At 49.6% G+C, this 25502-nt stretch overlaps 1 protein-coding gene across 3 annotated transcripts; it reads left to right on the top strand.

The window, feature by feature from the left end:
* Nucleotides 1–1017: 1017 nt before the first annotated feature.
* On the top strand, nucleotides 1018–25137 carry CTCFL (CCCTC-binding factor like). Of its 3 annotated transcripts, XM_070589624.1 has the most exons (12): nucleotides 1018–1407; nucleotides 2306–2868; nucleotides 3294–3519; nucleotides 6971–7141; nucleotides 7420–7553; nucleotides 9805–9925; nucleotides 10605–10754; nucleotides 12784–12944; nucleotides 14585–14767; nucleotides 21378–21501; nucleotides 23572–23765; nucleotides 24578–25133. In XM_070589624.1, exons 1-11 carry the CDS (start codon nucleotides 1032–1034, stop codon nucleotides 23721–23723), a joined length of 2361 nt encoding a protein of 786 aa, XP_070445725.1. In that variant the 5' UTR covers nucleotides 1018–1031; the 3' UTR covers nucleotides 23724–23765; nucleotides 24578–25133. The 3 variants fall into 3 exon arrangements, with proteins under 3 accessions (XP_070445725.1, XP_070445726.1, XP_070445724.1); XM_070589625.1 differs by having other exon boundaries at nucleotides 23575–25137; XM_070589623.1 differs by having other exon boundaries at nucleotides 23572–25137.
* Nucleotides 25138–25502: the final 365 nt, after the last annotated feature.

Below are 25502 nucleotides of genomic sequence, written 5' to 3'. Positions count from 1 at the left end.
CATCTATTTCCCCACGTCTATCTCCTCCTCCCCCGTCTCAGCACCCCCTGTGGGTCCACCCTCACTCCCCTCCTCATCCATCTCCCCCAGGTCTCAGCGCCCCCTGTTGGTCCCCCTCTATTTCCCCATGTCTATCCCCCCCCCCCGCCCCCATCTCAACGCCCCCTGCAGGTTCCCCCACTGCCCTCCTCATCCATCTCCCCTGGGTCTCAGCGCCCCCTGTGGGTCCCCCTCTATTTCCCCATGTCTATCCCCGCCCCCATCTCAACGCCCCCTGCAGGTTCCCCCACTGGCCTCCTCATCCATCTCCCCAGGGTCTCAGCGCCCCCTGTGGGTCCCCCTCTATTTCCCCATGTCTATCCCCGCCCCCATCTCAACGCCCCCTGCAGGTTCCCCCACTGGCCTCCTCATCCATCTCCCCCAGGTCTCAGCACCCCCTGTGGGTCCCCCTCTATTTCCCCACGTCTATCTCCTCCTCCCCCATCTCAGCACCCCCTGTGGGTCCACCCTCACTCCCCTCCTCATCCATCTCCCCCAGGTCTCAGCGCCCCCTGTTGGTCCCCCTCTATTTCCCCACGTCTATCCCCTCCCCCCCGCCCCCATCTCAACGCCCCCTGCAGGTTCCCCCACTGGCCTCCTCATCCATCTCCCCAGGGTCTCAGCGCCCCCTGTGGGTCCCCCTCTATTTCCCCATGTCTATCCCCGCCCCCATCTCAACGCCCCCTGCAGGTTCCCCCACTGGCCTCCTCATCCATCTCCCCCAGGTCTCAGCGCCCCCTGTGGGTCCCCCTCTATTTCCCCACGTCTATCTCCTCCTCCCCCGTCTCAGTGCCCCCTGTGGGTCCACCCTCACTCCCCTCCTCATCCATCTCCCCCAGGTCTCAGCGCCCCCTGTTGGTCCCCCTCTATTTCCCCACATCTATCCCCTCCCCCCGCCCCCATCTCAACGCCCCCTGCAGGTTCCCCCACTGGCCTCCTCATCCATCTCCCCCAGGTCTCAGCGCCCCCTGTGGGTCCCCATCTATTTCCCCATGTCTATCTCCTCCTCCCCCGTCTCAGCGCCCCCTGTGGGTCCACCCTCACTCCCCTCTTCATCCATCTCCCCCAGGTCTCAGTGCCCCCTGCGCGTCTCCCTCTATTTCCCCACATCTATCCCCTCCCCATCAGGTCTCAGCACCCCCTGCAGGTCCCCCCAACCCCGCCTCCCCCGGGGTCGTCGTCCATCTCCCCCTCCCCCCTGGCCCCGCCCCTTGCTCACTGTCCCTTTCCCGCCCTGCGGCTGCGCACTGCCATCCTCGACCCTCGCGCCCGGGCGGCTGGCGGCGAGCAGCGGCTTGCAGCACGCGGAGGCTCAAGGCGGAGCCCAGCTGGCTGGGGCGGGCCAGGCGCTCAGGCTCCGCCTCCAGGGTGAGGGGCTGCCCGGGGGGCCAGCCTGCGGTGGCTCAGAGCACAGGCTGCTCGGGCGTGGGTGTGGGCGGCGGGGGAGGGCCCGGCTGGCGGCCGCGTGGGCGGGAGGCCCAGGCTGCGCTGCCGGGAGGGTGGGGGCGCCCCAGGCCCGGTGGGTGCGCGTGCGTGCGCGTGAGGCCTGCTTGGCCAAGGCTGGCGGGCTAGAGGTTCTAGGCTCAAAACCTGCGGGCCACAGATGGTGCTCGGTCTGAATTATGCAATGGTGGAAAGCTTGCTCAGGCCTCACCTGGCTAGGCTTAGAATGTGCACTAACCCAAACCCTGCTCAGGCCCCTGCTTGCTAGGCCTGGAACGTGCATTTGCTGGAAGCCTGCTCAGGCCCAAGCTTTCTAGGCCTAGAATGTGCACTAACCCAAACCCTGCTCAGGCCCCTCCTTGCTAGGCCTGGAACGTGCATTTGCTGGAAGCCTGCTCAGGCCCAAGCTTTCTAGGCCTAGAATGTGCACTAACCCAAACCCTGCTCAGGCCCCTCCTTGCTAGGCCTGGAATGTGCATTTGCTGGAAGCCTGCTCAGGCCCGAGCTTTCTAGGCCTAGAATGTGCACTAACCCAAACCCTGCTCACGCCCCTCCTTGCTAGGTCTGGAACGTGCATTTGCTGGAAGCCTGCTCAGGGCCAGATCTTTTGGTTTTAGAATCTTCTGGACAGACACCTGCTTAAGCCTAAACCCTGCTTAGGCTCAGCCCCTCCTAGGCCTAGGCTGAGCCAACTTAATCCTGGCCCCTACAAGGCCCAAAGCGTTTTGAGGCGAGAACCTCATCAGGCCTGGATGTCCCCGAAGCCTGCTAGGTCCAGACCCCACTGTGCCTTACCAAGACCACTCGCTGCTTTCTCAAACAGGCCCAGCCACCATGGCAGAGACTGAGATCTCAGTCCCTTCTGAGCAGTTCACCAAAATCAAAGAACTGGAGTTAATGCCAGAAGTCCTGGAGGAGAAGGCCGAGGAAGATGGCGTGTGCACAGTGATGGAGGGCCCGAGACCTGGCGAGTTGGAGGCCCAGTGCACCTATGAGGCCCTCCAGGCGAAGATGCTGGAGGGAGGGCAGGAGCTGGTGCTGGTCCCCACAGAGGAGAGCCAGAAGCAAATTCTGACCCTGCAGACGGTGCACTTCGTCTCTGAAGATGTGGAGCTGCAGGACATCAGCTGGCTGGCCCCTGAGCACCAAGAAGGGGTGCAGGTGGTGGTGCAGCAGGCCGGCAGCGGGCTCCAGCCGCTGCTGTGGCTTGAAGAGGGGTCCCTGCAGAGCCTGCACCAGTGCCTGGCCGTCAGTGGCCAAGAAGAGGTGTACGCCCTGCAAGAGATGCAGGCGGTGCAGGTGCACGTTCTGGAGGGGAACGCGGCCGCAGTCGGCGGGGACAGTGAGTTTGTGGTGAGCCTGGCTGAAAACACTGGCCTGATTAAGGTAGGGCTGGTTTCAACAAACGAACCCCTTACGCAGGGAAAGAAACCCAGAAAACTACTTTTTTAAGTTGCTCTTTGTGCAGTGTTATGTGTGGAGAAGCAGTTTAAAGTTAAACACAGTGAAAATAATGCCCAGGAAAATCCTGGGAGACCTCCTGTTCTTTTTTAAGAGTTAAAAAAGTTGCACTAATTAGAATACTATAAGGTACATTGTGTTTAAAAAAGAAAAAAGCTTATGTTTCACCCTCAAAGCTCTTGATGCTTAATAATTACAGCTTAAGCATTTCAGTTGCAATGGACAGTCTTTTGCGCTGCTTTTGTTTTTGTTTTTCTTTATGTATTCTGTGGTTACATCAAGGCAAGGAGTTTAATCAGATTGTAATTAATAGTATCGTATTTGTTTGAATACTTATTCTTGCTCGTTAGCTTGAGAAAGGTCTGGAGGAAGCCCAGCTGGTGGCTGAAGGAGGGTTCAGCGGCGGAACAGAAGAGCAGCTCTTTCTCTTGGAAGCTGGGCCGGGCGATGAAGGAAGAGAAGAAATTATTCTGACGATGTCACGCTTAAACGTGGAGGAACAAGAAGATAAACCTGCATCTGATCCAGCGTGTGTTGAAAAAGCCACCTCTCCAAAAGATCACAAAAAGGCAAAGGGTAGGCCAGTTCCTGGGGTAGGAGAGGCTGCCGGGAACGGGGCGGCTCTTCCTTCCGTGGAAGGAGGTGGTAGTTGACGTTTTAAGTGGTTGACTCTCGGTTGCTTTCAGAATGTCAGGAAATGGGAGAAATTTTAAACTAATGTTCTGTATTGTGAATCAAATCCAAAAGAGTTTTGTGTTTTGCACACAAACGTTTTAAAAACACGGTAAAGACGTTCCAGCGAAGCACTGTGCACGTAGAGAGAAGGGGGGGCCCTGACCTGCGCCCTAGTTTTCAGCCCCGTGGGGGTGGGGCTGGTGGAGAGGAGAGCCGGTGCTGCAGGGCTGGGAGTGATGTCCGAAGGCAGCAGAGGTGCCATCCAGGGAAGAGGATGTCTGGGTGAGGCCAGGAGGGGGGACTCGGAAACCATTAAGACTGGGATCAGCGTTCCTGGCAGCAGGAGTGGCCTGTGGGTGTGGCTGCAGAGTGTGTGGCTTCTGATGAGGGTGGACGGCTCTATTGTGCCGGGAGAGCCACACAGACGGGTGCTCGGAGAGGAAGATCGGGCGAGGTGAGGAAATTACATCATTAAAACTGAGACCGCATCACGACAGCCCACAGGGTGAATTTGACCCTCAAAAATTATTTGTTTGGCTTTTAAAAAAAATACTAGTTTCTTGGGGCCGGCCCAGTGGTGTAGTGGTTAAGTTCACACACTCCACTTCATCCGCCTGGGGTTTGCGGCTTCGGATATCCCAGGTGTGGACCTACCCACTGCTCATCATGCCATGCTGTGGCGGCATCCCACACACAAAATGGAGGAAGATTGCCACAGATGTTTGCTCGGGGACAATCTTCCTCGAGCAAAAAGAGGAAGATTGGCAGCAGATGTTAGCTCAGAGCCACTCTTCCTCACCAAAAAAAAAAACAAAAAAACCCTAGTCTCTCACTTATTTAAGTGAAGAGAGTTCACCCCTAAAATCTCCATTTCTAGCTCATTTTTAAAAAGTCATTTCTGGCAACACTCAGCTCTGTTTCCTTCCTCCAGGAACAGGTGGCGGGGCTGGGAAGTGACTTGGTTTAGAAAGCCGCATTGCCACCGCCGTCCCTCCTTCCTACCTGTGGTTAGAGTCGTTTAGTTCGGTGTATTGCCTCTGCTTCAGTAGGTGGCAGAGTTTGCAACCTTTGCTATACATTAGCTTCTCAGATTTTTAAACCAAGAGATTATACCCCCAAATCCCCAATTCCTACCTCATTTTCAGCTTTTTAGTATATTCACAATTTTTTACAACCATTGCCACTAATTCCAAAACACCTTCATCACCCCCAAAAGAAACCTCAACTATTAAGCAGTCACTTCCCACCCCACCCGCTCCCCAGCCACTGGCCACCACCATTCTACTTTTTGTCTCTGTGGCTTTGCCTGTTCTGGACGTTTCTTCTACTTGGAATCAGGCACATACAATATATGGCCTTTCGTGTCTGGATTCTTTCGCGTAGCACGTGTTTTCAAGGTTCTTCTGTGTCGTGTCAGCGCTTCACTCGTCGTTGCTGAACAGTGTCCCGTTGTGTGTATCCACCGTGTTTTGTTCATCCGTTCATCCACCGAGCAACTTTTAGGCTCTTTCTGCCTTTCGGCTGTTGGGGGTGACGCCGCTGTGAGCATTCACGTACAAGTGTGCGTTGGAACACCTGTTTTCACTTCTTTGGGGTGTGTACCTGGGAGCGGAACTGCTGGGTCTTCTGGTTACTCCGTTTCCCTTTTTGAGGAGCTGCCAAGCTGCTTCCCACGGCAGCTGCGCCGGTTTACATTCCCGCCACAGTGCATGAGGGTTCCAGTTTCTCCACACTCTCACCAACACATTCTCCATTTTTAAAAAATTACAGCCATCCTAGTGAGTGTGAAGAGGGATCTCTCTGTGGTTTTGATTTGCGTTTCTCAAATGACTAATGATGTTGAGCGGCTTTGCGTATGCATGTTGGCCGTTCTTGGGTCTTCTTTGGAGAAATGTCTGTTCAAGTCCTTTGCCCATTTTTTAATTGGTGCCTGTATTCGTTTCCCGGTGGCTGCTGGAACAAAACACCGCAAACGAGTGACTTACAACAACAGAAGTGTGTTCTCTCACGGTTCTGGAGGCTGGAAGTCTGGAGTCACGGTGTTGGCACAGCCACCCCCTCTTGGAAGGCTGTGGGAGCAAATCTGTTCTGAGCTTTTCCGTTAGCTTCTGGAGTTGCCAGCAATCCTGGCAGTCCCCGGCTTGTAGATGTGTCAGTCCAGCCTCTGCCTCTGTTGTCACATAAACTGTCCCTGTGTGTCTTCCTTTTCTTATCAGGACACCAGCCATTGGATTAGGACCCACCCTCACCCAGTAGGACCACCTGAACTTGAGCACATCTGCAAAGCCCCTACTTGCAAATAAGGTCACATTCACAGATATTTGCCGTTAGGACCTCAGCATATCTCTTGGGAACATAATTCAATCCATAAACCTTTGTTCCAAGTTTGTTGAGTGTTTCATCGTGGAAGGATGTTGGAATTTGTGAAATGCTTTTTCTGCATCTGTGGAGACGATCGTTTTTGTTAATATGGTGCGTTACCTGGATTGATTTTCGTATTTCATATGGAACCACTCTTGCATTCCTGCGATAAATGCCACTTGGTCGTGGTGCACAATCCTTTGCCGCCCTCCTGGATTTGGTTTGTTGCTGTTGTGTTGAAGTTTTCACATCCGTGTTCGTAAGGGATATGGGTCTGTTGTTTTTTCTTTTGGTGTCAGAGTAACACTGGCCTCACAGAATGAGTTCGGAAGTGTTTCCTGTTCTTCTAAGTTCGAGAAAGATTGATGTTCATTTTTCTTTTAGCATTTGATAGAATTCTGCAGTGAAGCCGCCTGGTCCTGTGGCTTTCTTTGTCAAGAGGCTTTGATTAATGACTCGATCTCTTTATTTGTTACAGGTCTGTTTAGATTTGTTACAGGCCTGTTGGGATGTTCTTCTCCAGTTGGTTTTTGTAGTTTGTGCGTTTCTAGGAATTTCTCCATTCCGTCTAGGTTATCTAGTCGGTTGGCACACACCTGTCCACTGTATTCGCTTATTATCCTTTTTGTTTCTGTGTGGTTGGTAGTAACATATCCACTTTTCTTTCTGATTTTAGTTATTTGAATTTTCTCTGTTTTTTCTTGTTTACAAGTCCAGATAAAGGTTTGTCAGTGTTGATCTTTTAAAAAAACCCACTTTTGGTCCAGTGGTCCTCTGTCGTTTTCTGTTCCCTGTCTCATGTATCTCCTCATAACTCTTGATTATTTCCTTCCTCTGCTCGCTAGGGGTGCAGGGTTTCTCTCTTTTGTCTGGTTCTTCAAGATGTAAAGTTAGGTTACTGGTCTGAGCTTCCTTTGATGTGTTTAATGGAATTGGGACATCTAAAGAAAGATTTTTACAAATGTATAAACGCTGTGTCTTCTTCTTGCAGGAGGAGAACGAACCTTCCAGTGTGACGTCTGTGGGTTCACCTCTTCTAGAATCTCGAGTTTTAACCGTCACAAGAAAACTCACAGCAATGAGAAGCCCCACACGTGCCACCTGTGCCTGAAGGCCTTCCGCAGTGTGACCCTTCTGCGGAACCACGTCAACACCCACACGGGTAAGACCACCGAGAAGCGATTCCCCGTGGCTGGTCCACCCATTTCTACTTTAAAATAATGTGTTGTTTTAGACTTTCGTTTTGTCTTTTCTTCTTCAATTTTGGTTAAAAATGTTGAAAGTCACAGAGATTTTCTCACATCTGTCTGGGTTATTTATGGTTTAAAGAGCCTCTTAATTTTTAAAACATTTGCGACTGAGTATAATTTATGTTATAAACTCCTATGAAAATCTATGGTTAAATCTTGTTTTAATAGGAAAAACTGTGTGATTTTACAGGAACCAAGCCCTACAAGTGTGGCGACTGTGACATGGCGTTTGTCACCAGTGGAGAACTTGTCCGACACAGACGTTATAAACACACTCACGAGAAACCCTTTAAATGCTCCATGTGCAAGTACGCCAGCGTGGAAGTAAGTGCACTCTTGTCCCTGAAGCTTTGTGGCGTCTTCTCAGAAGCAGCCGTGAAGGTCGTTCAGTTAAACTCACGGCAGAATCTCTTACAAAATAGTTTTTCCTAAAGATGTCATTCACACCAAATCTAGGCAGGAAATAATAGGCGTTCCATCTTCTAAATTTAAAATAGAAAATTGGGTTTCTTTTTTTCTTTGATTATCGAAAAGTGAAAGCAATAGGTAAAGGGGTGCAAATTACAATTAAAGTGACTTGTGATGCTTGAGAGCTAACTCTCAAATTTGTCACAAAGTTCCCCCCAGTATCTTCTGTAATTCTCGGTTCCACAAGAGCAAGGTGTGTGCTCCGACCTAGAAAGCAGGTCAGTCTGAAGCTTTGCTGGAAGTTTTCACTTTACCTCCACGGCACGTGGGCAGATACAGAGCAACTTGCCTGAAGATCTAACCAGCCATTTCCACTGCTTGTCACAGAGACCACCCGTTTCAGACTTCAGTCACGTGTTGTGGTCACTTCAACAGACTGTCTTATTTGTACCTTCTCGCAGATTTAGCGGGTCTCTGGGTGAAACAGTAGCAGAACACGATGCCTGCTTTCCCGTCTCAGTTTCCCGCGATTGATGTTAAGGGCCGCCCTGTCTGGGAGGGCGCCTGCCGGCTCCTGGGGCCCAGCCCGTCGGGAAACGGTGATACACTCGAACAGAACTGAGTGAAAGGGGACAGCTCGAGTTTAAATATAGGAATGAGGCAACTGTGTTTCATAAACTAGGAAATTCCATGCACAGGGTCACACTTCGATTCCAAGAATCTTTTTCTGCTATTATGGTTTTTAAGAACTACTTTTCCTCTGAGTTAAAGGTTATGCCTGTAGTATGAAAGCATGAAATGAGGGTGTCAAAGAACGAAACCATCTGAGATCCTGAGCCCGGGGTGGACTTCTTGCTGGTGTCCTGTTCTCAGTGCAGATGCCCAGGCCCCCTGACACCCTTCCCGGGTGGGTGGTCTGCACGCAGCCCGCGGAGTGGTCGGCCTCGGCCTGTACACCCTCTGCTGCTGCCTTGACCCCCGTTTTTGCAGTTTCCAAGTCTTGCCAGGCTGGTCTGCTTTAAGGGAGCGTAGCCTGAGCCCCTCTCTGCACCACACCACCCTTCCACGTACGCCAGCAGGACTGTACGGGAGCTGTGGGGTCGGCTGCACCAGCTCCGAAAGCCTCCCTTTTGAAGCTGTCCAGAGAAGGTGCATCCACAGCCTTCTTTGATCCTTCACACCGCTCATCCTATCAAACCCTTCATGCTATCATTTTAAAAATTCTTTTTATTTCGCTTTCTGATGTACTTGAAGCCATCTACTTTTCTTCTGAAAATCTAAATTTTTCCGTTTGGATCTTGGTTTCCATTCTAAGTCTTCTTTTGTTCTTGAACGTTCCTCAGGCTTGTGTGTGCCTGTCGATTTAGGGGAGCCAGACGGAGTAGCCTTCCCGGGGTCACGAGCAGGGCTGGCGCGGGCCTTCCTACATCCGTAGCCTGGGTGTGGCTGCTGGTCCACTGAGCCCCGAGGCAGAGAAGGGCCCGCAGAATTCAGGCGAATTCAGAGTAAGACAGTCCAGGAGGTGGTGGAACAGTCAGGCAAAAAGTAGTCAAATGGGAGGTAATTTGTTTGCCTTTTAACTAATTGCCTGGGATATTAACTAATCAAATTAGAGTTAATTTTCTTCAACTTAAAAATTGCTTCTTATGAGAAACTCCTGACACGTGGCAGCCATCCCTAGTGGGGAGGAAGGCCGTCCTCCATTCACGTGCCCTTTAGGGTCCACGGAACTCGGAGCCGTGATGGTCCACTGACGAGCTGATGTTCCAAGGTTCCCACTTTATGTGCAAACAGAAATCTTCTGGCTCTGCACAGTCCGCGTGATCTAAACTTTCCAGCTCTTGAGCGTATGTTCCTTAGGAATGAAAATAAAACCACGGATGGCCCTGAGTGGCTAGGTTTCAGTTTCTCCCTGGTAAAGTGCAGTTGAGCTGAGTCTCTTGAAACGACCCCTCTGGATCCCCCGAGGGTCTCACACACGCGTCACAGGAAGAGAATCCTCTGCAGCAGAAAATAAAAAGTCGCGGCTGGTTCAAGTTCTCGTGTGTGAAATAGGCATTGATTTTAAAATGGGATGAGTTTGGACGTCTTGTACGATGCTGGTTGTTTGAAGACTCCGCAAGCGTGGAGCTTCCGTCGTGGTAAATCCCTCTCGTTTGTCCTCCAGGCGAGCAAGCTGACACGGCACATCCGCTCGCACACGGGGGAGCGGCCCTTCCAGTGCGGCCTCTGCAGCTACGCCAGCAAGGACACCTACAAGCTGAAGCGGCACGTGCGGACGCACTCAGGTACCGGCCCGGGGCTTGCAGCCCTCTGGGGAGCGTGTGGTCCGCTGTTAAAGTGGGCGCGTGGAAGTTACCCTTTGGTGGCAGAATTAAAGCTCACGAGTCAAAGTGAATTTCCCGCTGCCTTTGGGACATGGGGCTTTTGATCTGTACCTTTGCGTTTATTTTGCGTCAAGGGAGCCCCGTAAATCCTGTGCTGACCCACCGTGAGGAGTAGAACTTCAAGTACTTGCTTCCACACGTGTTGCAGGGGATTAAAAGTCAGCTCCTTAGTTCATCCTTCAACTCTAAGGCAAAATATAAAGCCAAATGTGCTGGTTTCAGAATAGGCTTCCTCTGCATTTTGTTGTGTAGAGCATTACGTGTGCGTCTCTGTTCCTTATGTAACCCCACGGGGAGGAACTGGCTGGCTGTCTTGAACCCACAAGTAGCCACCAGCTGTTAGGGGAGTCGCCCGTCTGGACTGCTGTCACACGGCTGTACTCAACATACCGTTGTTTGGGCTGGATTTAGGAATCTTATAGGAATATTACTAATTGGGGGGTTAAACATATAACAAAGGGGCTGAAAAGGGGGCTTGGGACAGAAAGAAAAGCTTTGGGCTCCGGTGTCCTTTGGCCAGGATCTGGGCTTGTGGGGTGAAGCCACTCTGCAGGGGTCACCTTTGTCATCCACATCACAGGCGAGAAGCCCTACGAATGCCACGTCTGCCACGCACGCTTCACCCAGAGTGGCACCATGAAGACACACGTCCTGCAGAAGCACAGCGAGAACGTCCCCAAATACCAGTGTCCGCACTGTGCCACCATCATTGCGAGGAAGAGCGACCTGCGTGAGTGTCGGCTTAGCACACTGCCTCTGACTCCAGCGTCTGTGGGCTCCTTGGGGTCCCGCCCTGGGCCAGATTCCGGGGACCTCGAGGACCTGCAGCCCAGCCTGGGGATCTGCGCCGGGAAGACTTTTCTTCCGCAGGTCCTGTGGTGCCATCTGGTGGCGGGATGTCATCAGTGCACTGTCACAGCTTGTTCTCAGGGGCATGCGCAGGACACGCGATGAGTTCTCGTGGCATTTCAGCTCATAGAGCACTTCCAGGGCTGTTATTTTAGTCCTATCTTGAGCCTGTTTTTACAGATGATGGAGCTGGGGCTCAGAGACCCGGGCTGAACTGCACCGGAGTCCTGTGACAGGGTGCCAGGGGGTGGCCTGGCTGCGGGTTCTGTTCTCCGTGACATTCAGCAAAGTGCTCTCCAGCCCTTGCTGGGATCCTAAGTGGCGCTGGAAGCTGAGGGTCTGAAAGTAAGAGCCTGGACAGTTCTCTCCATAAAACTCACTTTGTGTCATGCCTGTGACACGAGATCCACACTGTGACGTGTCCGCCCTCCTAGTGGAGCAGGAGCGGGCCTCACTGTGTGCGACTCTGATGCCAGACGCTGGAGCCTGGGCTCCGTCCGCCTGCAGCGAAAGCAGCCGGGATTTAGCCGTGGGCAGCAAGGGGGGAAGTGAGTGAACCGGCCTCTCTCCTTTGTTTCAGGGTCCCTGGCCTCCTGTTTCCCATGATCTTTTTTTCTCTTCAAAATACATAACCCTGTATTGCTCAAAACATGTTAGCAAAAATACAGAGTGACCAGTTTGCCCAGGGAAATTCTGGAGATGAGATGCTCTGTTTTGAAAACATCTCTGAAAGGGTAAAGATGAAGCCTGAGCTTTATTTTTCATCTGGAGCATTCTGTCAGTGTTACTATAGCTACGAGCGTGCCGCACACACAGCGTCTGTAGGGCACGAGGGGCAGAGCCTGTGGCTCAGGAGGGAAACGAGACTTTTGTGACACTGTAGCGAAGAGATACAGGTCATCTCCCACCCAGTGCGTGGCACTGCGTGTGCCCCAGTCTGGTGCTTTGTGAACAAGCCTGTCGTCACCAGGTGAGAAGTCAGGCTCTGTAAATGACCGAGGCAGCGTGTCCAGGCCCCACCCCCACCAGCAGTTGTCAGTTTTCATTTAGCCTCTTAACACAGAGGATCTCAAAACTGCCATGCAGAGCCCGGCCCCATGGCATAGTGGGTAAGTCCACGTGCTCCACTTTGGCAGCCTGGGGTTCGCAGGTTCAGATCCCTGGTGCAGACCTCCACCTCATCAAGCCATGCTGTGGAGGCATCCCACATACAAAATAGAGGAAGATTGGCACAGATGTTAGCTCAGGGACAATCAATCTTCCTCACCAAAAAAAAAAAAAAACCCTGCCATGCTTTACACTCAGTTGAGCAGAAATTATCCTAGAGCAGATCCAGTCAGACCTTACTGCATGTCTCAGGTCAGTTATGATGTAGGAAAAAACAGGGCATTGACTTCTAACATCTGGACTTTTTTAAAAGTTAAAATACAGAAGTTATATCTTTTTATGTAAAACCAGCTTAACAATATCCTAAAAATCCACCCACACCATGATAAGGTTCTCAAAGTGCTTTGTTAAGTGACCGTGTCAGGTCCAATCGGCCCTGCCTTACGTAACAGTTAACTCCATATGGCAAGGGCGTTAGAATGGGGGTCAGTGTGCTGTTCGTTTGGAGCAGTGGTTCTCAACTAGGAATGGCGTTACCCCCGGAGACGTGTGGCCATTTCTGGAGGCATTTGGTTGTCAGAACTAGGGAGGAAAGGGCGCTATTGGCCGCTGGCGGGTGGAGGCCAGAGATGCGCTAAACCTCCCCCAGTGCACGGGAGAGCCCACCCCGCTCTGCCCAAGAAGGAGTCAGCCGGCCCGTGTTAACAGTGCCGAGGTTCAGAAACGCTGACCTAGAGGGCGGGGGCCTCGGCTTCACAGGAAATCACCCTCTTCCCGCATGTGACGTGCTGTGGCTGTTTCAGGGGTCCACCTGCGCAACCTGCACACTTACAAAGCCACGGAGATGAAGTGCCGCCACTGTTCTGCCGTCTTCCACGAACGCTACGCCCTCATTCAGCACCAGAAGACCCACAAGAACGAGAAGAGGTTCCAGTGCAAGCACTGCAGTTACTCCTGCAAGCAGGTGCCGTGCTGGGTCCATGTGGGGAGGCGGGAGGCGGCGGAATACGGAAGAAGGGAGGGTGGTGGCGGGATTTTCTGTTGCTTTGAAAACACTGGGAAGAAGCCATGCTTTAATAAAAGAGACTGTTCGGAAGAGCCAGAAGGCAGTGTGAGCCAATGGTTTACAACCACCCTTCCTAAAGGATGGTTCACAGAGCCCTCGAGACCAGTCAGGGCGATAGGGTCAGAACGGCTGTCATAATAAGGCTGAGGCATCACTTGTTCTTTGTGCTGTTAGCGTTGGCACCGACGGTGCAGAGGCCGCAGGGATGCCTCAGTGCAGTCAAAGCAGTGACACCAAACAGGATGGTCACCATGTCACCTTAGTGCACTGGCAGCAAAAATAAGGGGCAGTTTTGCTTTAGGATGTCCTTGATGAGGCCAGCCCAGTAGCATAGTTTGTAGGTTCACGCGCTCTGCTTCAGCAGCCCGAGGTTCATGGGTTCAGATCCTGGGCACGGACCTAGCACCACTCGTCAGGCTGTGCTGTGGCGACATCCCACATAAAGTAGAGGAAGCTGGGCACGGATGTTAGCTCAGGGCCAGTCTTCCTCACACACACACACAAAATGTCCCTCACGAAGCATCAAAAGTTATTAAATTTATTCAGTCTTGACCCTGAAAACTCGCCTTTCTAAGATTCTGCGTGATGAGCTGGGAAGCTGGCATCGAGCCCGCTGCAGTCTGCCAGCCCCCCGGTTCTCTGGAGGAAAGTGGGGGTTTGAGTTACCAGCTCAACTAGCTGCTTTCTCATGAACCACCATCTTTACTTGAAAGAACAAGAGACAGACAACCTCTGCCTTTCAGTTGTTGTGTATGTGGCAGACCTTTTCCTGAAAGTAAGTGAAGTGACCCTGTCACTTCCAGGAAAACATGTGTTGCTGTGGGTACAATTTCAGCTTTCAAGAGGAGGTGAGAATTAGAATTTTGGAAAACTTCTGTCTCCCACTGCGAGCTTGGCGGCTTCCTGGTACTTGAAGACTTTTCTAACGAGATTGGAGTGATTCTAAGACTGGTTTTTTCTGAAGAATGATGAAATGTGTCAACACTTAGAAACTCTGTAACTCAGTAAACTGATGGTTTCCAAATGATCAATTGATTATTTTACAAAATCATGCTTGGGTAAAAGACCCATTCAAAGGAAAAGATAAATGAACAGATTTTAATGTAACAGAGTACAAAAAGTTCATTGTTGTGGTTTCAGATTTATATTTTAACCAATTTTTAAGAAATTACCACTTGTTGAGTTTTGGTGTAATATCAGAGAAGAATGTCCACAATTATTTGAAAAAATCATTAAAATTCTGCTCCCTTTTCCAACCACATATCTTTGAGAGAAGATTTTCTTCATCTGTTTCAACCACAGCGACATCCCCAGCAGACTGAAGGCAGAAGCTGGGATGAGAACCCAGCCGTGTACAAGTTTGTCTGTAGACGGCCAGTCCGTGCTGCTGCCCTAGCAGTGGGTGTTTGCTATGATTTTTCTTAATTGCATGCTCATCTTTGGAGAGGGAGAAAAAAAAAGCATACAAAAATAATGTCTAATACTGAAAACTTCCCGTAAATAGCTAAGCTGTTTGTTTTCTTCCTCTTCCCTCCTAGGAACGGCACCTGACGGTTCACACGCGCACCCACACTGGAGAGAAGCCGTTTGCCTGCCTTTCCTGCAATAAGTGTTTCCGACAGAAGCAGCTTCTAAACGTTCACTTCAAGAAGCACCATGACACAGATTTCATCCCAACTGTCTACGAATGCCCCAAGTGTGGCAGAGGCTTTTCTCGCTGGGTAAGCTCACTTCTGTCATGTGATGGCTCCTGGAGGAGGTCCCTCTGTCTCCCGGTGTCGCCCTCGGGAGTCTAAACCTGATGATAGGAGCTCGCCAGGACTTCACGTGCCGGAGGGAAGGGAAAGTGGTTATTAGTTTTTTGGAGTCACAAAACTCTTGAGAATCTTGTAAAAGTGTGGTCTCCCCTTCTGTGCAAAAAGACAATCCTACAACCAAAATCTTGTCGATAGTTTTGGGATGTCTCAGACTCCCCGAATTCTAGAGAACCCCTGCTTTCAGTGTAACATTTCAAAATTGTCCCCGTGAGTTAGATTGAGGCTCCTTCACAGAGAGAACGCAATTGTCAGAACATTTTCTGGACGTTTTTAGAAAGTGCTGTTGGTACTGTGCTGAGAAATACGTTTCCTCTTCAATTTTGTTCTTTTTGGGGTGTTAGTTACCGATTGCTGCGTAACAAATTACCTCAAAACTTAGTGGCTTAAAACAACCAACACTTATTGTCTCACATTTTCTGTGGGTCAGGAACGTGGCTGTGGCTCGGCTGGGCAGCCCTGGCTCAGCGTCTCTCCTGAGGTGCAGGCAGGGCATCGCCGCGGCTGCATCACTGAGGGCTCGACTAGGGCAGGAGGACCCATTTCCAAGATGGCGCCCTCACATGGCAGTGGGCAGGGGCCCCAGTTCCTCACCACATGGACCTCTCCATTGGGTTACTCCCGTGTCCTCATAACCCAGAGCAAGTAAGAGAGAGCAAGGAGCAAGCCACGGTGCCTTTTGTCACCTCGTCTTAAAAGTGACACAACATTACTTCTATCCATTAGAAACGAATCCCAAAGTCCAGCCCACACTCAAGGGCTTTCTTTTGAAAGGAAGAGTGTCAGAGAATTTATGGACGTTTTCCAACCCCCACAGATGGTCAGCCAGATCCTGGACAGTGTGGGCTCCGGTCTGACTTGATAAGAGTTTTGAATGATCTGAGGTTGAGTACTTTTGTGGAAAAAACTACCTTTTCTCTGAAAAGGAAATAGTAGGGTAATTGTGTTTTTCTGGGTAGCAGAGTGGAATAATTCTGGAGTATTAATGCTATTAGTTCAAAATACCAAATAGGAGTGGTGGCAACACTCCAGAAACAGTGTCAGTCACGCTGAGTTAAAGTTGTGAAGAAACTGCTCTTCGGCGTGAGAAACAAGAAAGCAGAGGAAAGAGCGGGTCAGCTCAGAGATTCCCTCGGAGCGTAAAATCAGAAGTTTTGAAACTTTTTCTTCCATTCAAGAAAGCATATTTGGACTTGCACCTAGAATATATAAAGAACTCCTACAACTCAATAGTGAAAAGACATAGACCCAATTAAAGACAGGCAAAGGATCTGAGTAGGCATTTCTCCAAAGAAGATAAACCAGTGGCCAAGAGGCTTGTGAAAGGATGCTCGGCGTCATCAGTCACTAGGGACGTCGGCATAAAAACCACAGAGAGATAGGACGTGAGGGCATCTGGCTGCAACAGCTGTCTCCCCGTTGATCGCCCGGGCTGGTTTGGCTGATCTGTCTGGCCAGGCGGGTGTCCTTTCCACCACCCTGTGTGCTTCCTTCCAGAAGCTGCACGCTTGGTCCAAGAGGACGACCTTCCCCGACAGGAGGACCGTTCTTCGCTCAAGGGTATAAGTCGCTGCGCTGCCCTGCTAGAACCTCCGAACAAGCTCTCAGGGTCCATTAGTAGGAGAACGTAGGGGACAAACTTCCAAGACTCCAGACGCGTCCAGATGGGGCGCTGCAAAAAATCACAGTGAGCTGCCTGTGGGACCAGCCATGAGGACGGCTGCAATTCAAGAAGACAGATAATAAAAGATGTGGAAAAATTAGCACCCTCCGCCTTTGCTGGTGGTATGTTAAAATAGTGAAGCCGCCTTGGAAGACAATCTGGCAGGTCCTCAAAAAGTTCAGCATAAAGTTACCATATGACCCAGCGGTTCTGCTCCGAGGCACGTACCCCAAAGGACTGAAAACATAGAACCACACAAAAACTTATACACAAACATTCACAGCAGCATCCTTCTAACAGCCAAAAAGTGGAAACCACCCAGTGTCCATCAACTGATGAACAGATCAGATATGGGAAATCCCTTCAGTGGGATGTTAGCCAGAAAAGGGAGTGAAGTGCGGGCACGTGCCGCACCGTGGGCGAACCTTGAGGGAGCCGGGCGGCCGCATAGCATCTGACTCCATTTGTGTGAAATGTCCAGAGCAGGCAATTCAGGGAGACCGAGAGTAGACAGGGGTTGCCAGGAGCCAGAGGAGGGGGGCATGCAGAGTCACTGTTAAGGGTATAGGATTTCTCTTTGAAATATTCTAAAATTGATTGTGATGATGGTTGCATAATTCTTTGAAGAAACTAGAAACCACTAAATTATAAACTTAAATGGACAAATCACATGGTGTGTGAATTGTATCTCAATAAAGCTGTCTAAAAAATAAATGAAAGGAACTCCCCGGTTCCGGTTCTGCGTGTAAGGAGCCCGGAAGTCCTCGCTCCATCCTAACAAGTAAAAAGCTGGACAGACTGAGAAATCGATTGCTCTTCTAGGATCTGTAAGAGAGGGGAGGGTACAGGGCAAACCATGCCCCCAGGGTTGGAGAGACAGACAGGTGAATACAGGGCGTCACGGCTTGCCTGGGCAGGCACTCACAAGCAGAAAAACTGCGCCGGTGGGAAAACCTGGCCTGTAATTGATGAATTGCTGGAGGCTCAGAGTGGACACCTACAGAGAGTTGAAAACTAGAGAGGGATCTGCGTAGGGGGCCCCCCGACAATGTTATGTTTTACTACCAGGAGTTCAACCAGGTTCCCACAGTGAATGTCTAAAAAAATCCCCTTCCGCGTGGGGAGGGGGAAGAGAACCGTTCTGAGAGCCCCCCCCCCCGGAGCCCTCTATTCTGAACAAGGCTGCACACTCCTTAACCAGAGCCTACGCTGATCATCAGAGCCTAACTGAGCCGGGAAGGGAAATAGCCGACTCCAGCCCACTCCAGCCTTCCTGTCCCACCTAAGGGGGGAGGAAAAAGAAACTGAGGAACATGGTGAAGCTCATAGTGCAGAGGCGCAGACTGATTACAACCCTGAGACCTTCTCACAGGGCTGCAGATGCTCCCCTCCCCCACCTCACCACCGCGTCACTAGAGGCCCCCCGCACCAGTTCCTTTTACCTCGTCCATCGTGCCCAGGTAGCAGGAAAAAATAACAAGGCAACCCAAAAGGCGAAAACCACAATCGGAAGAGACAGAGCAAGCCTCAGAACCAGACACGGCAGGGATGTTGGAATTATCAGACCTGGAATTTAAAATGGCCATGATTAGTGTGCTAAGGGCCCTAATGGGTAAAGCAGACAGATAAAGACAGATAAAGACGCAAGAGCAGACGGGCAATGTCAGGAGAGATGGAGATCTTAAGAAAGAACCAAAAGAAATGCTAGAGATAAAAAACACTGTGACGGAAGTGAAGAGTGCTCTGATGAACAAAATCAAAGAAGATCTAAATAAACGGAGAGAGGTTCCGCGTTCGTGGGTGAGAATACTCAATACCGTCACGATGTCAGCTCTCCCCAGCTTGATCTGTAGATTCAGCGCGGTCCCTGTCAGATTTCAGCAAGCTGTTTTGGGGACGTCGATCGACACACTGATTCTGAAGTTCGTATAGAGAGGCAGAAGACCCAGAGTAGCCGACACGACGTGGAAGGAGAACAAAGTTGGAGAACTGACAGCACTCAGTGTCAAGGCTTACTGTAAGCCTCTAGTGATCAAGACGGAGTGCTATTGGTGAAAGAACGAATAGTTCAGTAGAACAGGATAGAAAGCCCAGAGGTAACCCCCGTCAATATAGTCAGCTGATCTTTGACAAAGCAGCAAAGGCAACACAATGGAAAAAAGAGACTCTTTTTAACAGCTGGCGCTGGAACCATTGGACATCCAAAGAAAAAGAAAAAAAAGGAGCTAGACACAGACCTTACACCCTTCAAAAAACCTAGCTCAAAATGGATCACAGACCTAAGGGTAAAATTCAAAGCCGTAGAACTCCTACAAGCTAAACAGGAGGAAACGTAGATGGCCTTGGGCATGGTGGTGCCTTTTTAGATAAAACATCAAAGACGGGATCCATGGAAGAAATAATTGATAAGCTGGGCCTCATTAAAATTACGGGCTTCTGCTCTGTGAAAGACAGTGTCAACAGAATGAGAAGAAAAACCACAGACTGGGAGAAAATATTTGCAAAAGTCACATCTGATAAAGAACTGTTATCCAAAAAAATACAAAGAACTGTTAAAACGCAACAATAAGAAGACAGCCAGATTAAAACATGGGCCAAAGACTTTACCAGACACCTCAGCCAACAAGATATATAGATGGCAAATAAACATGAAAAATTGTTCCATATTGTCTGTCGCCAGGGAAACGCAAACTGAAACAACAGTGCGGTACCACCACACTCCTATTGGGATGGTCAAAATGCAGCACGCTGACGCCGCTACGTGCTGGCGGGGATGTGGAGCAACAGGTGCTCTCGTTCCATGCTGCTGGGGATGCGAAATGGCGCAGCCGCTCTAAAACACAGTTTGGCAGTTTCTTATTAAGCTGAATAGACTCTTAGCATCCAGTGTAGCGATCAAGCTCTTTGGTGTTTACCCAAAGGAGCTGAAAGCTCACGTCCACACAGAAACCTGCCCACGGATACTTATGGCAGCTTTATTCATAACTGCCAAAACTTGGAAGCAAGCAAGATGTCCTTCAGTAGATGGGTGGAGATTGTGATACACCTAGACAATGGAGTATTATTCAGCACTGAAAAGAAAGGAGCTGTCAAGTCACGAAAAGACGTGGAGGAACCTTAAATGCATATCACTAAGTGGAAGACACGGATCTGAAAGGCCACGTGCTGTATGGTTCCAACTGAATGGCATTCTGGGAAAAGCAAAACTAAGGGGACGGTAAAAAGGTCAGTGGTTGCCAGGGGCTGGGGTGGGGAGAAGGATGACTAGGCTGTGGTGGGGATGTTGATAGTGGGGGAGGCTGCGCCTGTGGGGGCAGGGGCTTGTGGGAAATCTCTACCTCCCTCTCAATTTTGCCGTGAACCTAAAACTTGTCTTAAAAAGTCTTTAAAAATAAATAAAGAAAGAAATAGATGAAAGCATATCTGGATATTTGAATCCAGTTTAACTTTTAAAAAGTAGATTATTCGCAAACTTCTGCTCTTTAACACTCGGTCGTCACAGTGTGTCTCCGTATGGGAATGTCACAAGTCAGGCCCCGTTCGCTCCGGGAAGGACCCTGCTCCCTGTTCAGAATGTTGGCTTCCTCCTCTCTTGAGAAACGTTTCTCTGACACAAAAGTTTGTCGTATTACTTTGCCCTGTGAGTCCTAAATAGCTGAAATGTCCTGTAAGTTTTCTTAAAACCTTAATCCTCTTTTATAGGCTGGACATGGTTTGGTTTGGTTAGTTCCAAAACTGTCATCCATTGTCGTCAACCGTGAGGCTCGTGAAGTTATAGGTAGATGTGTGTGTGTGTAGACATATACGCAATTTGCTGGGGAAGGAACCGTTGCTTTTATCATATTTACAAAGGAATTCTTGACCCCAAAAGGCTTCGTTCATCCACAACCATCATATAAACCAGGGGCTGGCAAACTTGTCCTATAAAGGGCCAGATAGTATTTCAGCTTCACTGGCCGGAGAGTTTCTGCCCGAGCTGCTCAAGTCCGTCTCAAAAACTGACTTAGACGCAGAATTCGTGCATGATGTGGCCGTGTTCCCAAAAACTTGCTTTACAAAAACAATGGGCAGGCCAGCTCTGGCCCTCAGGCCACAGTCCGCCAGCCCTTGTGGATGAGCATAAAATGGAAGAAATTTAAATAACCTGAGAGATTTCCCCTCCACTTAAACGTGAATCCTTCCCCCTTTCTCCGTAAGCAGGACGGTCCTGCTGACGCCACACTCGCGTCGAAACGGAAACTGGATGGCATGTTTTACATAATCAGCCAATTTAATGACATGTCACAGCATCTTACTTTTGCCTATGAACTTTTCGATTAGTGAAAATGTTCTAACTTATTTTAATAAGTTTAAAAAATAGGCCAAGACTTTAACAGACCCCTCAGCCAAGATGCTGTGTTCTTCCATGGGAATGTATCGCTGGTAGGCTTGCCTGGGAAATCGCGAGCTTCTCTTTGAATTCTGAATGTTGTGTGCAGTTTTAATAACTGTGCATAGTAGGTCAGCAGAGAAACCGGCCTGGCAGTAAAATCTGTGTGGTATGTTACTGATTTCCGTATTTCTGTTTTAACATCAATTCTCACTTTAGGGAGTAGATGCATTCTAGGAAAATAGCTTTGGTCTTCTCGTTGACTTCTATTATTATAAAACAGGGTTAAAAATAAACTAGCTTTTGGCTAGACCCAAACACAACAGAGGGGCTCACCTTTAAACAGTTCTCTTTGTTGTACGGGATGGTAAAGGTCAGCGCTGCCCGTGTCCCGGCACCCGCCTCCGCTCCGTGCGCTTTAAATCGCGTTCCTCCGGCGATGCCAACTTGGACTTTCACCATGTGCTCTCTCCTCTCCTCGACAGACTAACATGCGAAAACACTCGGAGAAGTGTGAACCGGGGCAAGAAAAGTCGGCCACCTCGGGAGAAGGACGAAGAATGAGAAGGAGAAAGCCGGCTGTCCCGAAGGAGGCGGGAAAGGAAGACGGTACCTCTTTTTAAACGAACTGGGTTTTAATTTGACAGTGATTTTCTTGGTATGACTTTGCCGGGGTGCTGAGCATTACTGTGCAGGGGACGCGCCCAGAGCCCCTAAGTGCCAGACCCCAAAGGTGCCTGATCCCCACAGCTCTGCTGCGCTTCCTGCCACTGTGGGCAGGTCTCGAGCTTCCTTTCGCCTGGTTTGGTTATCAGTGACGTGGGTGGTGACTCACCCACCACTCAGAGCCCCCCCCCCCCCATCACACGGGTTTGGCGGGGCGGAGTGACCGACATGCATGCTCCTGCCCCCCTTGCCCTCAAGGCGCTCATCAGTCTTGCTGGTGGGCTGTGGCGGGAGCCTGGTGGGACGCTGGGCGCCGAGTTCGTGTCCTAGGGCTGCTGCAGCAGACGAGCACAAACTGAGTGGTTTAGGACAACATGGGTTTATTCCCTCACAGCTCTGGAGGCTGGAATTCCTAAATCAAGGCATCAGCCCTCTCTGCTGGCTCTAAGGGAGTGTCCTTCCTGGCCTCTCCCAGTTTCTGGTGGCTCCATGCGTCCCTTGGCTTGTGGCTGCGTCACCCCAGTCTGTGTGTCCATGGTCACATGGCTTCTCCGTGGTGTCTGTGTCTCTCCTCTTCTGTCTCTTAGACAGACACTTGTCATTGGAGTTAGGGCCTGCCTGGAAAATCCAGGGTGATCTCATCTCGAGATCCTTAACTTAACTATGGCTTCAAAGACCCTTGTGTCAAATGAGGTCACAGTCACAGGCTCGGGGCGTTAGGATATGGACATATCTTTTTAGGGGCCACTGTTCAACCCACTGCAGGCATCGCTGCTTTCTCCTCTGGCCTCAGAGGGCCCCTGGCAGAGCTGCCGGCATGAAGTCCACGTTCCAGAAGGGCACAGACATGAAAGCTCTTGTAGGTTTAAAAGTCAGTGATGATGAAGCTGGACGTATTAAAACATTTCCCATATTTTACATGGTCGGCTCTTGCACCCTAAGCGAAGTGTGAACTGAGACAAGTAACCGGCTTATGTTAGCGAAAAATACAACATAATTTGCCTTTCAGGGTTGTTTTTAAGCTGTATTATCCAGATAGTTGTCTCACTTCTGCTTGTGCCGTGCTGGGGGGTCAGCGCATGTGCCCTGCCCGTTCACTGGCAGATACAGCCCTGCACTTCCCATCCAGCGCTCGTTTCCTTTTCATCCCTGAGAACTGGGTCTTAGTGCCGTCCCCTCTCCCCCGCAAAACATGCTTCAAGGAACCACCAGCAGAAATATCTTCAGGCAACGTTGAACTAACGAGGGGTAAAAACCATCCTTAAGTGGGCCCGTCGTCTCCCATCCCAGTGGGCAGGCAGTCAAGTTCCGTGCTGGGCTTGGGAGGTAATTTGGAAAATGGGCAGGGCGTTGAATGTGGGTAGATCTCCCGTGATCTTCTGTTTTTAACCTCCCGGAGTTGGGCTGACTGTTTCAAAGCTGCTGGGGCCGTGGGCACGGATGCTTTTGGATCTGGGTGTGGCTCACGGGACCCAGGACAAGGCTTGACCCGAACTGACTCCATGTATGTGGATCGGCCCAAGGGACAGATCCTCTGCGAGCAGCTGTTTTCATTTCATCGGGGTCATTCCGTGGGCTCTGAAACAAGACTTGTGTGAGCATCCCCACTCTCTACAGTCTGTAGGATCCACATTCGCTCTACAGCTGTGGTTCCAAACCCGGGGGCAGTTTGGCCCCCCAGGGACATGTGGCGATGTCTGGAGACATTTTTTGTCGTCACAGCTGAGGAGGAGCTTCTACTGGCATCCGGCGGGTGGAGGCCGAGGCTGAACATCCTCCAGTGCTCGAGACGGCCCAGCCACAGAGCGTGCAGCCCTAAGTCTGCAGAGCTGAGCTCGGGGACACTCTGACTTAGAGCAGAGAGTCAAGAGCAGCGTATTTGTCCTATAAATGGAAAGGTCGTTTTTTAAAATGTTCGCTGCTGTGTTAAAAATTGTGGTTGTTTCCGAAATATCTTTGCACTGACTTCTTGGCTTTGTTTTAAATCTGCCAACCCTGTGCCTTTCCCCCAAGAAGCTGCTGCTGAGGAGGCTTCCGCTGCGCAGGGAGGACAGTCCCCAGGAGAGGCGGCTCCCGTCGAGCCCGGAGAAACCACGGCGGGAACCGAGGACCTGGACGAAGACATGACCTGCGAGATGATCCTGGACATGATGGACAAGCTGTAGAGATGCAAGTTTCGTTTTGATGGTGCTTAACTCTTAATGCAGGTTAGAAGTTTCAGCATCTTCTTTGAATTGTTTCTTTGAAACAATTAGGTTCATGACAAGGGATGGTCACAATTTTTCCAAAGTTCGAGGGAATGCCTAGAATTATTTGCCTATTTTTTGACTGAATATTTCAAAAAACATTGCAAGTATTTTACAAAAGGCCCAAATCTTGAATTGGAGGATAAAACCTCAAACCTATGAATTTGTTCCCCTGCTGTTGGCAAGATGGCCCCCAATAACCAGCAGTGATTTTTGGATCATAATTATCTCGATTGCGGTGTAGACTATTTAGTGCTTCAGCAAACAGGCAAAGCCAGGAACCTTTTTAGTGAATTGTACACACCCATGATTTTTCTAATATTGTGATTTTAAAACATTAAAGACTAATTTCGTATCCTTTTGTATACAAATGAATTTTCCATAAAATTTAAAGCTATCATAATACTTTTAATTACAGTGGTTCTAAATTCAACAAAAAAAGAAATTAATGCTATTTTAAAAAACTGAGTAGAAAAATGAAAAACTCTAGATTAGACTAGAAAATGTCACCCAATATATTTTACTTTGGTATACGCGCAAGGTCCACTTTGAGATTTCACCTTCTGTCTTCGCTGTCCCTCGGCAGGCGTGAGCCCCCGCTTGCATTGCATTATTGCTGCAGTCAGTCCATCACCTGTTGCTTTGCTCAAACTGCTTTGTTTATAGATTTTAAATAATTGGCAGAGTGAGAAAAACATAAAAACCTGATAATGAAAGTGTAAAGAATTTGTGCTTTTTTATAACACCCTATAATGAGTATTTCCCTTTTCCAGTTGGAGAGCATTTTCCTGCCTTCGAGAAGCACATGAAATGTCCCTTTGGTACTGAAAATGAATTAGTGCCTGTCTTTGTAATGAGTCCAATTTTTTTCTTAGCTCAGCAGCTGCTTTTGCTGTGAACTTTTCTCCCCATATTTTAAAATCATTCATAGGTCCTAAATCCAAATTCTTTTTTTCCAGCTTCATTGAGGTATAGTGGACAAATAACATTGTAAGATATTTGAAGCGTCCATTGTGATGACTTCACATATATGTTGTGAAAGGATTCCTCCATCTAGTTAACTGATTTCAAACTCTTAAAGTGCTGATGTGTTGTTAAGATAACCCAAGTCCAGAAGCCCTGTGTTAGGTAAACGTGTGCAAGCCGCTTCCCAGCAGGCAGGGCGTTCTGTGCTTTTCGTGAGAGCAAATTAATTGAATTCACATGATAAGACTTAAATTCTGTGGTCTCTGGTCTGCTGTCATTGTGACTATTTGCATTTTTGTAATAGTTTCTTATTCTTTGACTTGTTTAAAGATGTTTACCTCAATAAAATGAAATGACTTAAAATGGCTCTCTTTGTTAGACGTGAATATGGTTCTGAAAAACGTCCTCTTCGCCTGTGAGCGTGTGGGGAAACTGGAACCCTTGTGCCTGTGGGTGGGAATGGAAAACGGTGCAGCTGCTGCGGACAACAGTATGGCGGTGCTTCAAACAATTACAAATAGACTGACTGTTTGGTCTGGTTATATACCCCAAAGAACTGAAAGCAGGTCTCAAAGAGAGAGCTTATATCCATGTTCATATCAGCATTGTTCACAGTGGCCAAAATGGAAGCAACCCAAGTGTCCACTGATGGATGAGTGGGTAAACAAAATGTGTTTAGACCTACACGGGAATATTATTCAGCCTTAAAAAAGGAAGGAAATTCTGACACAT

This window comes from Equus przewalskii, chromosome 21, assembly GCF_037783145.1.
Source record: "Equus przewalskii isolate Varuska chromosome 21, EquPr2, whole genome shotgun sequence".
NCBI lineage: Eukaryota > Metazoa > Chordata > Mammalia > Perissodactyla > Equidae > Equus > Equus przewalskii.
Note: the sequence above shows the minus strand (reverse complement) of the source record. Positions and strands in the feature narration are given on the sequence as shown.